This window comes from Athene noctua, chromosome 9, assembly GCF_965140245.1.
Source record: "Athene noctua chromosome 9, bAthNoc1.hap1.1, whole genome shotgun sequence".
NCBI lineage: Eukaryota > Metazoa > Chordata > Aves > Strigiformes > Strigidae > Athene > Athene noctua.
Window position 1 is genome coordinate 24,150,801 of NC_134045.1, and position 15,934 is coordinate 24,166,734.

The 15,934-nt window shown below is 43.3% G+C and overlaps 1 protein-coding gene across 2 annotated transcripts; it reads left to right on the forward strand.

Annotated features, from left to right (window-relative positions):
• Nucleotides 1-3,669: 3,669 nt before the first annotated feature.
• Nucleotides 3,670-14,629, forward strand: LOC141963679 (uncharacterized). 2 transcript variants are annotated; one of them, XM_074913240.1, is made up of 11 exons: nucleotides 3,670-4,066; nucleotides 6,230-6,364; nucleotides 7,586-7,710; nucleotides 7,984-8,052; nucleotides 8,547-8,660; nucleotides 9,504-9,619; nucleotides 9,932-9,987; nucleotides 11,473-11,525; nucleotides 12,178-12,305; nucleotides 12,816-12,972; nucleotides 14,087-14,629. In XM_074913240.1, the coding sequence occupies exons 1-11, from the start codon at nucleotides 3,869-3,871 to the stop codon at nucleotides 14,187-14,189; spliced, it is 1,254 nt and encodes a 417-aa protein (XP_074769341.1). In that variant the 5' UTR covers nucleotides 3,670-3,868; the 3' UTR covers nucleotides 14,190-14,629. The 2 variants fall into 2 exon arrangements, with proteins under 2 accessions (XP_074769341.1, XP_074769342.1); XM_074913241.1 differs by lacking the exon at nucleotides 3,670-4,066 and adding an exon at nucleotides 5,532-5,594.
• Nucleotides 14,630-15,934: the final 1,305 nt, after the last annotated feature.

Genomic DNA, 15,934 nt, shown 5'->3' on the forward strand with positions numbered 1-15,934 from the left:
TGGGGATACATCTAAAACACACGAAGATAAAAAAGCTGAAGGATGACAAAATTATGACAGCCCCGGCACGCTTCTGTATCCTCTTTTTTTTCCTTGTAGCATGAACACCATCTAGTGGGACACGGGCAGTAAGTGCATAAAGGGTTCTGTATGCCGAGAAGTACAAAAAAATACAGCTGCCTGCATGTCAATGTGTGTTTCTACTTTTTTTTATTTTTTCATTTCCTTAAGCTTCTATGCTGAAATATTAGGGACTTTAGAGAAAAACTTGGGTTTGTGTGTACTCTTCTATTTCCCAAGAGCTTGGTTTGACATACTAAAATACTCTATGCCGGTGTCTCTGCTATTCAAACAAAAGTGTGTAAACACCTATAGACACAAAATCGTAAGAGCTCATCTTTTTCTAAAACTTTCTTCTCCACGTTTTCCCTTAATACAGCTAATACGTCATTTATCCTGGAATGAAAGCAAAGAAAAACATTTTTTCTTGGGTACGTACTTAGGGGGGTGCAGTGCTGACTATAGTGAGCTGAACCCCTGGGAAAACTGAAATGCATTGCCTTCCTTTTGCTTTAATCACAGGATGGCTGAGATATGACCGTTACCCAGAAGTTACAAAGAAGTTAATTATTTGTGCTGGGTTTTGTTTGTTTGGTTTTTTTTAGCAGTAGCATCTAGACAGTCTCTGCATGTTGTCACATCCAGGCAGTCGTACACTGTAGCAGTTCCCACACATGATTTATCACTGACACCTTCTAATTCAGTGGAAGTTTTGCAATCGATTTCGGTGGAACTGATATTTTTACGTAACTTGTCACCACGGTGTAACTAGTGCGTTTGTCCACTGGATGGTGCATCGCCTATTCCTGCAGCCCTGGGGCAGCCTAAATAGTGTTAATCCTACCAGGCCGTGTGACATTGGCGAAGAGCCTATCCCCAGATGCAAATGCAGAGAGAAAAGGTGTATCGACAAAGCAGTTATTTGACAGTTTTTTAAAGAAATATCACATATAATGATACGTAACCTAAATATAGGCAGAAACCAGGGAATTCCCAGATCTGAGCTTTCTTGAAGTACAGGCGTGTCTGCGTCTCGTACTACAGATGTATGTGCCCATTATTTCTGGATTTACTTCTGAAAATCCAGTTTCATTTGCAGCTCTCAGAGGAGGGGAAGCCATGGTGCTTTTTTTTTTTTTTTTTTTTTTCTCTTGGCTTTGATTTCTGTTCAAACACTGCTAGAGAGGCTGCATAGCTTTGCACAGCAAACACGGTGCTTGCTGCAGTGCAAAGATCTTGAGAACCAGTTTGGGCTTCAAGGCTACACTCAAACTGATTTTGCAGGCCTTTGAATTTCTGAGGGTGCCAAAATATTTTTTTCTGATGGAATATAGTCCTAACATACCCATTCCCTTTGCCAGGCAGCTGGATTTAAAAGAGGCAGCGCTGTCTGAAGTGTTCACTACTCAATGAGAAGTTTGATGGCCAATATTGCAGATGCTTAAGAGCAAGTTAGCAAATTTATGCTAACCAGAATTTCTTAAATTCAGCTTGCTTTGTTCTCCGCATTTCTAGCACTGTGTATCCGTTCCTTGTTTCCTCCTGAACTTAAAATCAGTTGAGTATTTTCCTCCCCACATTTTTGCTAAGCGTGTGGAGCAGATCTTAGACTTGGTTTAATATGCACAGCATTGGTTTTGCCATGCTAAAAACATTACCAGACATGTCAGGACTTTGGTTCTTTGAGTTCTGCTGGTTTGGAACCCATTTCCACAGCCAACAATCTTGCCAAGATAAATTGTTTGCCAGAGATAACTTCAAACCCTCAAACAAATTACCTAAGAAATGTTGAAACATAATGCTGCACGGAGCAAATTGTTTCCATGCTTCCTGTCCTCGTAGGAAGGAACGGAGCTTATCTCTGGTACAGATTCCGCAGAGACAGGCACAACACCTTCACTGATGCGTTGTTTAGGCGATGGAAGTTTTTGAATACTTCACCTATCAGAGGAACGTATGAAATATTCATGCCCCATTTACCCTCCCCTCAGAAAAGCAAATACTGAAATACAAATGATTTCCATAAGGACTCCAACAGTTTGGCAAAGGGCAGTAAAGCTGCTCATGGGATGCATTAGGGGAGAAAAAAAAAAGGAAGTTTATGAGAATATGTCATCTGCCATAGGCGCTTACATCTCAGGCAGACTGGAGCTGCTGAGGGTTTAATTATGCGCATGTTTGTAAAGTCCCAAAGGTTTGTCATTTGTGTGGCTCTTTCCCCATTGACTATTGCTTTGTGTCAATACTGTGTTTAAATTTTAACTAAAAAGAAAAGCCGTTTTTCATAATCCATTCCCCTTGCAGCCTTCCTCTGGACTGAACTATATCCACTGTGCTGCAGGTGCAGGGTGATAACATTGTGACGCATCTCCTATTTTTAGACCATTTTCAGTCCCTCCACGACACAATCTGAAGCAACAAAACAACCTATTATCTGTCTGGCTCTCTGCCTACTCTGTGTGGTTGACTTCAAGACATTCTTCTTGAATATTAACTGAAAAAATGGCAATTTACAGAAATAAATTTCTGAACCTCATTGTCTTAATCTCTGGTGCCTTCTGCTTTTTAGTTCCTGCCCTTCTGCTTTTGATTTGGTGTGGTCCATGGATGGCAATAAAGCAATACAGAACAATCTCAGAAAAGGGAAACTGTGTAAAAATAAGGAAGCTTTTTAAAAGGTAAAAGGAACATCTAAGACACTGAAATCTTTTGAAGGACGTGATCATAGAGGCAGAGTACGTGCACATCGGTACCAGAATAGACTAGATAAAGGGCGAAAAGAAGCAGCAGAGCTAAGAAGGTTATTAAAAATTAGTTTCATTCAGAGAAGAAAATCGGAAGAACCATAAGCACTGATCCGTTAAACCACAGCAGAGGTAAAACCAAATTGAGGGACAACTGAGATGAAGCATAAAGATGTTCCAAAAATGCTTTTTCAAGTAATAGAATGTCCGCTGAGAAGTCTGCAGAGCTAACAGGGAGTCAATACACTCCAAAGGCAAAAAAGAGCACAGCTGAGAGTCCAAAGCGCGATCAGCCACGCGGAGGTAGGGTTGGGTTTGGTTTAGTGTAGGGAAATGAGACTAATGCTTACTAATTACAAAAGGAATAAAAAGTTCTATTGTGCAGCCAGCCAAAAGCCTTCAAAAATGCAGCTTCTACCAGTGGTACCTGCAAGAAATGCTGAAGGGATGCCCACTGCGGATTTTTTTTGTGTGTGCCTTGGGTGAAATGGGCTGCCAAGCCTCTTCCCTGCCCGTCGGCTGGAGCTAGCAGCGGGGGCAAGCGAAGGACCCACTTGGGCTGAGAGCCCAATAAACCAGGGTCAGAAATCATCAGCGGGACCTGCGATCCGAATCAAAGACCTGGGCACGTCCACAACCTGCCGCCTCGGGAAAGAGCCGCCGATATCGGCCTCACACCCCGCGACAGCCCCAGGGGGGAGACCCCAAAGCCACCTCTCCTGCACCGCAAGACTTAACCCGGAGGATTTCCGAGAAACTTGGCTGTGCCCTTCCAGGGGAACTGCCTGAGCTGCCCTTTTGAGCGCTTCCATACAGCAGGGTGAAACCACGTTTCTCGGGAGAAAAATTAAAAAAAAAAAATTTTAAAAAAAATTTAAAAATAAATTAAAAAAAAAGAGTAAATGCGACTTCCCAGGGTGACCTCAGCGCTCCGGCAGCCGGGACAAAACCTCTCGCGGAAATGACCGCGACCGGCCCCGGGACACCGCGGGGAGCGGCCCCCAGGCGGGGTTTGGCACCGCTCCGCGCCCGCTCCGCGCCGCTCCGCACCGCTCCGCGCCGGCATGGCGGGGCTGCTGGCGCTGCTGGCGCTGCTGGCGCTGCTCGGGGCGCGGCGGGCGGCCCCCCCCGGCGCCTGGGCCCCGCTGAAGCGCTGGGCCCTGGGCTGCCTCCTGCTCTTCCACGGCGCCTGGAGGCAGCGGGCGGCCGGCGGAGGGGCCGCAGAGCCCCGGCGCCCGCGCCCGCTCCGCCCCGACCCCCACGTGAGTGTCCCAACGCCACCCCCGGCACCCCACCCCACCCCAAGCCTGGGATCCCCTTCCCCGGGACACCCTTCTGCCACAGTCCCTTCCCTGGAACCCCCATCTCCCTGTGCCCCCTGGACCCCCCTGCGCCCCCGGGACTGTCCTGTGCCCCCGGGACCCCATCCCTAGCATCCCCCCCCCCCCCCCCCCCCCCCCCCGATCCCCGGAACCCCCATCCCCTGGGACCCACACCACCTCCACCTGCAGAACCCACATTCCTCAGGGACCTGCACCCCAGCACCTTGCATCCCCCTGGGACCTGCATCCCTCAGGTACCCCCATCCCCTGCATCCTGGTGCCTGGCACCCCCCACCACCCATCCCCTGACACCTCAGGACCCCCATCCTTTCCCCTCCCCTTCAACACATCCCAGAGAGGGCAGGTTGGGGATGTCACCTTGGCTGTCCCTCGCAGGGAGAAGGGTTACCTCTGATCAGACCACCTGATGTCGATGAGAAAAAGCAGACACACCATGGGACACAGAAGCCTTTTACTTTAGCACACTTGGTGAATTGAATCTTAAGTTTCCAGGTGTACTTCTCTGCTTCATAAGTAATAAACCCCCCATCTACAACCTGTACCTTGCGTGTGTCCGTGTACCATCCTGTCAGAATACTCACTGTGCCCAACAGGGAGCTTTGGGTAGGCTTTGCTGTATTTTTGGTGCGAGGGGGTAGTGGAAAGGCTGATGAGACAGGATTTCCCTCGGTTTTCCTTGCCTCATCGAGATTCAGCGTGCAGATGCCAGCTGAGATTCTGGATCCTAAGTAATTTCTGTGAAAAATCAACTCCTTGCTAACATTTCCTGGAGCCTTCTGGGAATCCTTAAGTCATGTTATTTAACAAATGCATTGAGGTTTCTGCTTCGCCTTTAAAAAAAACCAGCTGTTTTCTCTAGCTCCTCCTTTCTACTCATTAAGCTGCTTCTTGGAGCGTTTTGAAGTGTTTTGCCAATCTCAACCAGATTTGATAAGGCAGGAGTGACACCATCTTCCAAATCAAACTGACATCCGAGGTGGTTTGAGATATAGCCAAGGGGTCTGTGCTTTCCTCTCTGCTCCTCCAAGCAGCAACGCTGGTGCAACACTTACAAGAGAGGTCTAAAAACGGATCTGGAAAATACTTCCAGAAATTATGTCTCTGAATTTTTATATTGGCACCCTGTAGTCTCGCTCTGTGTGTATTTCTAGACTTTACCCTCAAAATCCCCCCTTATCTGTATGCATAAGGGCAATAATAATCTGACTTCGGTATATTTTTTTTGCACTTTACGATGGATAGTTTTTCAGGAGAACTACATCCATGCCCAAAAATGCATTCATAAATCTTAATTTTCATCTTCCAGCTTGTAAAACTTCACTTTGAGTGAGTTCTGCACAAATACGGGGAAATGTACATCTGAAATTGAAGTTGTGGACTTCTGTGCCTAATGGTTTTTGAGATTTGTGGTGTTAACTGGCCCTACACCAGCCCAACTGCTAATCATGTTAGTAAAGTGCTGAGTTTCCTATGATTTACTTCTCTCCTGTTCCTTTTTCCTTTTTAGTTCTATGTTTCTCCTAAGTGTAAGTTGTCCTACATACAATCTGTAGCTAGATGGGGAAACGGCTTGATTGTGCCTCAATTTCATCCTCACAGACACTCTTTTTGAGCACACATTTCGCAAAGATTTTATTTTATTGCCAAATAATCATCTTCATTCAGGATAATATTTCACCTTGGCTATCATGCAGTAATTAGCTTCCCTATTCCCTCTCTAAAACTGCTTCTCATCTGCTCCCTCTCTGCTTTCTGTGTCTGCCCTGATGAGGAAACAGGCAAACAAGAAAGGAGAAACGCCTTTGTCTCAACGAACGATGTGACTGTTGTACACTAGATTGACTAAACGTCGTGGATCTCCATCATTTTCTGAGCACGTGGACTTTCCTGTCTCATGAATGAGGCTTCACTGCTGCTAGCAAAACTCTCTGACTGTTTGCTGGTGTGCCTGCTATTGAATATAAAAAGTGAAAGTAAAATCTGATTCCTGAGAAGAAGCCTACGGAAAACCAAGAATTACTCACCTTCTCCCCCTCCTTTCCTGCCTCCAGCTGGAGCTGAAATCCATTTCCCTTTCCCTAGGCGCTCGATTCAGTTTACTTCACCGGCTTTGCAGAGACCAACAAGACCTTTGTGATTGCTCGTCTTGCAAAACGTCCCGATGGGATCTGTGAGATGTGGCTCTTCCTGAGGGTGGATGGAATTGGAGAGTTTGAAGTAAGTGGTGGATGTGGGATGACATTCAAGAGCAGTGCTGAGCTCCTGTCTTGAACCCATATTAGGATCTCAAGCGAAAATTAACATTCTCTGCCTCATCACCACATTAACACCAGTGCCGAGTCTAAAGGCAGTGGTAGAACTGGTCAGATTGCTGGTTATGTGTAATTTTTTGTAGTAGGTATCTAACACTCATTCCCTTTTTCCCGTAATGTGTCTAAAAAATGTCTTGTTAAGTCTCCCAGTCAGAATTTGATCATTCTGTCCTTCTGATGATGTGCCACACATGGTTAATAAGTTACGTTGTTTGGTTATGGTGGATTTTTTTCCCATTTTTTAATGAGTGAATGGTATAAAAACCATTGTGGAATTGCCTTTTTCAAAGAGAAAGGAAAGCTTTTAGGGAGTTCTATGTACATCTGCCTCATTCTTGCTAAAAAGAAAACTATTAATCATATATTTTGCCTGTGGATTTTCTTTTTTGTTAATAGCTGACTATATGGTAAAGAAGGAGGGAAGATCTCACACAAATCCCATTGCACTCAACTACCTTTACGTTCACAAATTTGTTTTGCTAAGTAGCAGCCATGACCAGAAAAAGCAGCAGGCATCCTATTTGCAGAAAAAAGAAAAAAAAAAGAGAGGATTGATGTACATTATTTTGTTTTCTAGTAATATTTAGTATAATGATACTACTTTCTGACTGTTACTTAGAACTGCCAGCCAAAGTCAGGACCTTCTTGGATCCTTCCCTACAGCAACAAGCATAAGCTCTCTTTTAGAAAGGTGGCAGATTTAAGAAATGACACATTTTTAAAAGAGCAGCTGAAGAGTTTTGGGAGCTTGAATGCACTGGAAATTTAAATCAGTTTAGAGTTTCATCAAATTCAGTCTAAAAATAAATTTAACCCCAAAGCCCTGCATCAGCTTGGCTGTAAGCCTGACAGAGTTACTAGCCTAAGGAGCTGAGCTCTTGCAGTGACCTCCCTTCACCCAAGTAATTCAGGTGTATTATCTGAAACAATAACGTGTTATCTTATAACTCAGGTATTTTAGATGTAATTTTCCCCCTCTAATAATCCGTTTACCAGAAATCAAGTAGAACTGAAAAGCCAATTCCAATAAATGTTCCTCCTGCAGAGGACCATCACAGCAGGAATTCACTGATGTTGCATCCTCATAATTGAATTAAGCAAATGTTTTCCCAAAATGTCTTTTTAGCACCCACAACATCCAAACATGATGGTGAGTGATGAATCTGAAGAGATCTGGAGTGGAGGAGGACTCACTATTGAATACTTAGAGCCCCAAACACGCTGGAAAATAAGTTTTGATGGATTACTCAGGTTTGCAGCACTCTATAGTTTCATTTATCTCCACTTAAGACCATGGCTTTTTGAACACTATCTGGAAATATATTTAACTGACCTGAACCAAAAACTATTTGGTAACAACAGCCCGCATTGATTTTTATGGAATGAAAATACAGCTACTCCTACCTTAGCACACAAGAGTGTCATTCTTCCGCGGTGTCTCCCATTGCATCCATTTTTGAACATGTAAGAAACATTTTGCTGTTTATTTAGAGTGGTAGAAAATTCTAGTGCTTTGCCTTACAGAAAAGGGCCGTACCGACAGCAGTGGAGTGAAGAGGAAGGCGAACTTGTACCAGTTAAATTCTCTTTCCAGTAAGAGTGTTTCCCATTTGCTTCGTAGAGTGAGTTCATGGTTAGAGATTTGGTTACTGTTTTCAAAAGGTTATGTTCGCAGAGTAACACATGAAGCCCTTGCCTCTGCTTTCTCTTTCTGTTTATGGACTCTATTGGTCTGATAAAAATTATTTCCTGTCAAAGTAGCTCAGCATTTCCAGAGTTAAAGCTGCATTTGTGCCTCTAAACAGACCACATGAGAGAAAGCAGCACGTTTTTGCTTGTGGCTCTGTCCTGCCAGCTTCCCTTCCTAGGTAATCCGTTGACTCTTGCAGGCCGTTGTTGCTCATCTTGGTTTCCTTTTGTTTGCTCCCTTGAAAAGTAATAACATATTTAAAATGAAAAAAATCAGAATTTTCCAATAATGGTAAAACACAAAGATTGCCCCTGTCAGAGTAGTAAGCGCACAACTTGGCCTGGTATGACTTGAAAGCCAATAACGTCTGTTATTTTTTTCCCTCTCTTTTTCCTAGTTGGGAGAACTTCACAGAAATCTTTAACTTCAGTGTTGACAGCCACCCCAGCACTTTTGCACGTGCTTTTGCCCAGGAACCATGGACCATCGAGTTCTTCCAAAGGGTCAAAAAGTGAGAGGCAAGATTAATTTCTTCTAGAGTTAATAGTAATTTTTCTACAGATCTTTTCAAGGTTTGTTGTGTGTTGTTATAGGTGATTTTAGAAGCTGGGTTTAATTTGAAGTGAGCTGATAAAGGACATGCCACTGTCAGGTATCTCTTGGTTTCATTACCACACCAGACCTGGCAGCCTCTAGGGAGGATCCTGCACACAGACTTTGTCTTCCTGACGTGTGGGTGGAGGGACCTCCCCACAATTTTCATCTGCAGAAATTGAGCATTAGAAATATTTCTTATTCTGTCTTATTTTCATTGCTAACAACCTGATTTAGGCTGCTTCCATAGTCAATGATGCAGGTGTATCTAAGCAGTGGATCAAATATAATTGTGTGAAAGAAGGGCTAAATTTGGTGTTTTAAGTACTACAGAACCTTTGGAGAGCTGAAAATACAGCAAGAAAATATGAGTATCAATAGTGTCTTGTCTAAATACAAGCAGAAAACATATATACCAATAGTGTGTTGTCTTTGGTGATACCGACTGACTTCTAAGCAGCAACTGCCTGGTAGTAAAGGCAGTACATTTTCTCAAACAAAGGGCATTTTTATAGTCTGCCAGGGTGGGAATTTGTTGCTATAGATTAGACATTTGTTGCTATAGAGTAGACATTACGTAGCAATAACTGGGAAATGTAAAAGTGTTTGCTAATGTGTAAAATCTGGCATAGCCATGTTCCAGATGCCCTGAAATCTCTCCTTCATTTTGGGATATAAGTCTATCAGGTTGGCATTAGAGCTGCCTTGATTTTTACCTTGCTGTTTTTTGCCTGTCAATTCACTCTTTTCTCTCTCCCAGACAAAGGGAACAACATTTCCGACATGAGCAGTGGGGCCAGTCTGTTGGTGAAATAGAAATAAAAAATCATGACAAAACTGCACTTTCCCTCAAAGGTGTTCGGAGCCACTCTTATGGTAACAGCACCAGAAACAATTCGCTCTCTTGGTTACCTTCACTATAGCTGGTACTGGCAGGACAGTGGGACTTTGTCTTTAAAAATTGTCTTTAAAAAGATTGTCTTTAAAAATAACCGATTTCATGACTGGGCGTGAAGTTAAGACATTTCAGAGGAAGTCCATTACTGTTTTGGGGACAGGCGTGTGCTTATTATGTTGTCAATTACTGGATATTTCTTTATCCAAAGTTAATGTCAAGTCAGGTACTATTAGTTCACATTTTCCAGCAATGGTGAACTTTAGGCCGGGTGATTGTGTTCTTTTTTGCAGGTATCAGGGACTGGTCTGAGATTTACCGTTATGTCATGATTTTGGCACACTTTGAGGTAGGTATTAACATGCTGCTTAACCATGAAAATGGAGTTGTTTCTGAGCTTGTCAGTCATATTTAAATAACCAGAAATAAGGCATTGGGAGCATCCATGGTGTGCAATCAGTCAGAAGCACTAACCGGTGCCATCATTAGCACATACCAGTGGGAGCAGCTCTCAGAAGCAGAGCCCCGTGTGTAAAAACTGATATTTTGCTACACTGGATGAACCAAAAGTTGTTTTGATAACTTGAAACTGTTTGGTTTGGCTTTTAAAAGAAAAATTAGATAGGCAGCTTTACAGGACAGCTTCTCAGCTGCTGCAGATACCCAGCGCTCAGTGGGGTTGGTGCAGTGCTGATTCACACTAATTGAGAGCCTGAGGTGTTTGAAGGCATCCTAAGCCTTCATGACAGCAGTCAGCAAATATTTCTGCCTGTGCTGAGCTCTAATTCTCTGCTTTGCCATTGTGGCTGTGCTGGAGGAGAGTCAGCGCTGGGGCTGCTGGGAGCACACAGCCTGGGGAAATGCTGAATGCTGGCTTTACAAGCTGGCATGCAACCTGAACAGATGCTCCTGAAAAGACATTTCCTTTGCCAACACAGGCATAAAGAAATCTAAACCCTCCATTATAGGCAGCATCACTGGAGTTAAGACGGAATTCAGAATAAAAGTTCTTTTCCTGAATATGTGCTGACTGGCACAAAAACACACCTTGCAAAATCCCACGTGTGTGCAGATCCAGTAGCTGCTGTGATTTAACATCTGCCCGTGTACCTTTTAATAAGGCTGTGCTTTTGTGCTGTGATGTGTATAATCAAGTACTAACCTCTCCCTTTTCTTCCTAGTTATTCAGGACTCAAAATAACTGTGTCTCTTCCCCTCCTAATTAAAAGCCATCTGACTGTTAGAAGCAATTAAAATGTATCACTGATTGAAGTTTTGAGTCCTCATACCCCAAGTGTCTGTACATATATAACATCACAGCGTAGGCTTGTATTTGCCTCAGAGCAGCCCAAGGGAAGCATGAAGGGATTCAGACTTAAGGGTGGAAGAGAAATGAATAAAAACATGAGATTCCAGTTCCTTCTTATTTAACATTTTTCCTGTATGCTGCTCTCAGGCATAGAATAATACAGGCTAGAAGAGATGTCTGGTCAAAGCAGGGCCAACTTTGATAGGTTGCCCATCAGTTTTGAACATGGCTAGCTGACATCTCTGCAAGTATTGTTCCCCTCCTCCTTTTATGCCTGCTTGCTGTGGACTTTCTGTTGTCCTTAATGTCCTTCATTTGTCCTTAACGTGTTTGGTTTATATTTTTGGACTCTTGTTTGCAGCCAGATTTTCATGGAAGATGTACTGAGAAGATTTAAAAGTATAAAGCTATAGCACACTGCTTAACCTGAGTTGTATCTACTGTCTTCTTGGTCAAGTCAGTGTATGACCCACAGAAACGAGTCCGCACAAATTACACTGCTTTTTCTTTGTCACTCTCTTACAGGATGGGACTGCGGCACATTTAACAGTTATTAATATGCCAGCTACCACAACTAAGTAAGTAACCAAGAAAGTTTATGCCGCTAAAAACGTATGTCTTAAAGGCGTCAGAAGTTGCTCTGCAGGATGCCTATATGCACATTCTTGCTTTGAACCTGTACAGCCCTATATTCATCTACCCCCTCTTGCTCCCCATTCCCTCCACCCAATTTTCCATTTGCAGTTAGTCACAAGGACAACTTTTACCTTCAATTACTTCCTTTCCATTCAGTAACTGGCTGATGCAGCTGACTGTCTTCCTTTCCGGATGATTTAGCGGTACAAATTGAGCACTCCCAGCTATTTAAGGAGTTTGTGTCCACCTGTGGTGGGGCACTATGCAGGGAGTCCTGCCTTGCTGACCGGTGCTCTCTGCATCCCAAAGCTTAAAGACGAGAGTTCATGGCCCTGTGACCAAGTGGAACCAAGTGACCTCCCTCTCCCACCTGCCCACCACCACAACCCATCCTGCAAGCCTCATCTTTCCTGCGTGCGTGGCTTCCCCCACTCACCATTTGCAGTACCCCACAATACAACCTTTTTTATTTATTCCTGCTGCTTTCCAGGGATGGAGGCCATGCCCAGTGTTAAGCTCCCGCAGAAGGCCAATGTGCCGGTCTATTTGAGTTTTGATTGAACTTTAAATCTGCTCCATTTCTTTCCCCTTCAGCCTCACTGTAGGTTATGTCTTTTTCCCCGATGGGAGGAAGGCTGGCATTGAGTGGTCCAACGCCTCGCTGGCCGAGATGGCTGATGATGGTGTTATCAAGGATGAATACGGAATCAGTTTTACTGCCGGTAATATCTGCCTTAGCTTTTTGGCATGCAGCTAATTTAGTGGAGGAAAGACTGTTCAGTGGAATTCCATGTGATCCTTGGAGCAAATCTGAAAGCTAAATGCATCATCTTACAGCCTGAGAAATTTAATTCTGGGCTTAAGTCATATGTGTAGTGTGTCATCGGTGAAACGCTGTGTGCCCACTGCAAGATCAGGGCCTCAGGCAGCTGGATCCGAGGGAGCGTTACAGTTTCTATTTGTGGTGACTGTTCCTCATGCTAATCTAGATAATTGATGTGTTTTTTGCTTTTTTTGTGTGTGTCAAAACATATGTTACGAGGTGGATTCAGCTGCTCTGGAAATACAGCTCGATCAAAGATTTTACTTAATTTACAAAGCAGGCAGGAAAACTCTTGCTCTTTAGAAAAGCCTGAGCAGAAACCATATGCAAAAATAAAGATCTTGGGATTTTTCGAGATAAAATACTACTGAAGGTTGGAGACATTCTTCCTTTTTTACTTTTATCAAAGGTGGCAAGTACTTTGATGTTGCTGCAACCCTGGATAAGCAGGCTTGCCCCGTGGTGTATAACGGCCTGACTGGACGTGGCGTTTTCCACGAGTGCATTGCAGACTTCCAACTGAACGGGTTAACGCAAGGCTGGGGCTTGGTTGAATTTTATTACAGGTAAAATAACGAGAGGCAAGAAGAGGTAAAGAATTCCCATCTTCCTATACTGTGGCTACAGCTGCATAGATATTTGAGGCATAAATGAACAGATTTTGTATCTGATATAAAGAAATGTTGTTCATTTCGTGCTTAACGCAGTTATTAAATTGACAAACACTCCACATATTATTTGAAAAAGAATGATTGTGCAAGAACTTCATACAGGCAGACAAACCATGGGTACTTTTGCAGTTGTTTGTTATACAGGTTTATGTAGAATTTTATAGGTTTATAGGTCCATATAGGTTTATGAGTTGGTGGATGGTCCATTCTGGAGACTGTCTTATTTAGGCAATCTGTTACATTATAAAAGTAATAAGTCCTCTACCCCAAACAGCAGGTTAACCTTTTACACAGTAAAATTTGCTCACGTGAGTATTTGTCAGACTAGAGGGCAGAACAGATAAATGTTCAGAAAATCAATACAAGAACGTCTCTTCTAGAGGAAAGGATTATATCGACAAAATATGTGCTTCTCAGTGAAGTGAGCTTTCTCCTGCCACGTGATTGTCACAGTCTTTTACTGGAGCTTTTTCCCTATTGAGTCTTTTCTCTCATGAAAAAAAAAAGGCAAGTTTGGTTGTTTACATTTGGTTTGCTTTTTTAAAATAAACACTAATTCTTGGCTGTCAGAAGAAATACCATAGATGACTTTCAGGAAATTGAGAGCTCAGCTTCTTCTGAAAACCAGACACATTTAAAACACATAAAATAGGCCGCTAAACTGCAAAATGCCCGCTGAGTGAACTTGAAAACCGTGGCCTGTAGCTGCTGCCAGTTCCTACTCCACTCCCTTTACTGACTGTCAAAACCTGCACAGTGGAGAAAATGTCCCAGCATGGAAAAATCTCAGCTAAACCCCAAACAAGGCACTTTCTGCAAGTCTGGACAGTCCTGGACATTTCTAGATCTGCCCCAGGAAGGCTTAATTTGGCAATGCTGACAAAATTCCCCTAGGCTCCCATGTCATATCTGCTTCCAAATCAAAACCATGTTAGAAATTAAAGGGTGGGTGTCTGGTTCTTCCCCCTCGCCGCAGGACGCCAACTCAGCATCGCTGCTCTTCTTACAGGGACGAAGCTGCCCAGCTGGTTCCGAATTTGCATCTCGGTTCAAAAGCCAAAGGACCTGACCTTTCCTCTTGGCATCCTGCGACCGACAGCTCTCCCCTGTGAGCATTTGCAAGCTTGTCCCAGTGATGTTAGCGAACAGCAGCTTTCAAAGAAAAAAAAAAAAAAAATTCCCTGCATAATGCACAGTTTTGAATGTGGAACTCACAGTCACAGGATGCTGTGGAGGGTATAAAGGGATTTGGAGAGAAATGAGATACATTTTTAGTTGTGTGGCTCTTAGTGGTTGCTAACCATGGTGGTCTGGAGGCAATTGAAAGGAAACCTCTGAACAGCTGATTGCAGGAGGAGTGCACTAGGAGGGATCACACTATGATCTATAAATACTATCTAATATCTATAATATAATATCTATGTGATATTTTTCCTAAACTGCCAGCTGCTCCCCACCATGAAGACCAGGACACTGGGCTGTGTGGATCTCTGACTCAATTCAGCAGTTCCTCTGTTCTTTCAGATTTGGTTTTGAAATAAAAGCTCTATCTTTCCAAACTCGCTGGTTGTTATAGTCATTAAAACAGGAGAAAAATCTATTACAGGAAACTACGCCGATTTGATTGTCTCGTTATGACTATATGAGAGCTGAACTGGAAAAAGTAGAAGGCACATCTAAATGAGGTGTCCTCTAGGAGTAGCATTAAGGGACAATGAAATAAATGGTGCAAACACATTTTTCCCCTTGCCTGAAGGAAAGTCAGGGTCTGGTAGTCCGGTTCAGAAAATGATCTGAATTTCTCATCATTGACTTGAAGTGAGATGCCATGTTATTCACAACATCCATGTTAGTCACTGATAGCTGCTGGCCCGAGGTAGCCTGCAGTGTATTCCCTACCTAGATACACCTTGCCATTAAGTACTGAAAATTAAATACACTTACGATATGTCAAGAAAAAGTAGTTATGTGGAAAATCTGAAGGAATTAAGAAAAGATTCTTCGTTCTCTGTACCAGGCAGCAACGCCATGCAACTGCTGGGAGCATCATAATGACATGTTAAATAGTACCTCCACTCCAATTAATAAAGTAGTAAAATCTGGGTGCATATATATATATTTTTATAATCTCTGCTTAGGTTGACATTGGAGGAGACTAGTAGACTTCAAAGACGACTTTCTCCTTTCTGACATAGTTCTTATTACTGTAGCAGCGTGATATGCAGAATAGGGCCATGAATGTAAAACTATTCAGCCTGTATACATCACGGCAATGACTGCATGTTCAAATTTGGGATGCATTACTGAACAAGCCTGGGATGATGCAAGCAACAGCCTGATCTGATGTAACAGGCTGATTTTACCAGCTGTCCCTTCTGCAGCTGTGCAGTAGGGTAGAGACATTCCTACTCCCTCTTCTATAATATTGTCCCTGTTCTGCATTTGTGCCTCTGAGCTGAACCCCGCCGAACACAGATCTGTGATGCGAGTGCCATGCCCCTCCTAGCACCCCAAACCGTCAGCTGTATGCGTGAAGCAGACATATGATTGCATTTCTTTTTGGGTAGTCATTGATTAAGAGCTTTGGATTTTAGCTGGACTTGTATAAATACTTCTCTGGTTACAGAGGCATTAAGGAACTCATTCTTGTAAGTCTTGCACAAACTTAAAGATGTCTTAAATCTGTCTGTGCATTGGTAGTCTCGATGCACTGAAACAGGGAGCTTCTAAATTTCTTGAGACAATGATAGTTTGACAGAAGGGAAGGCCTTATGCCTCTTTTTACACATAAGAAATCAGTCAAATAGGTAATTTTAGAAAGGTTAGAAAAATAACTATGTTATACATCACAGTTTGT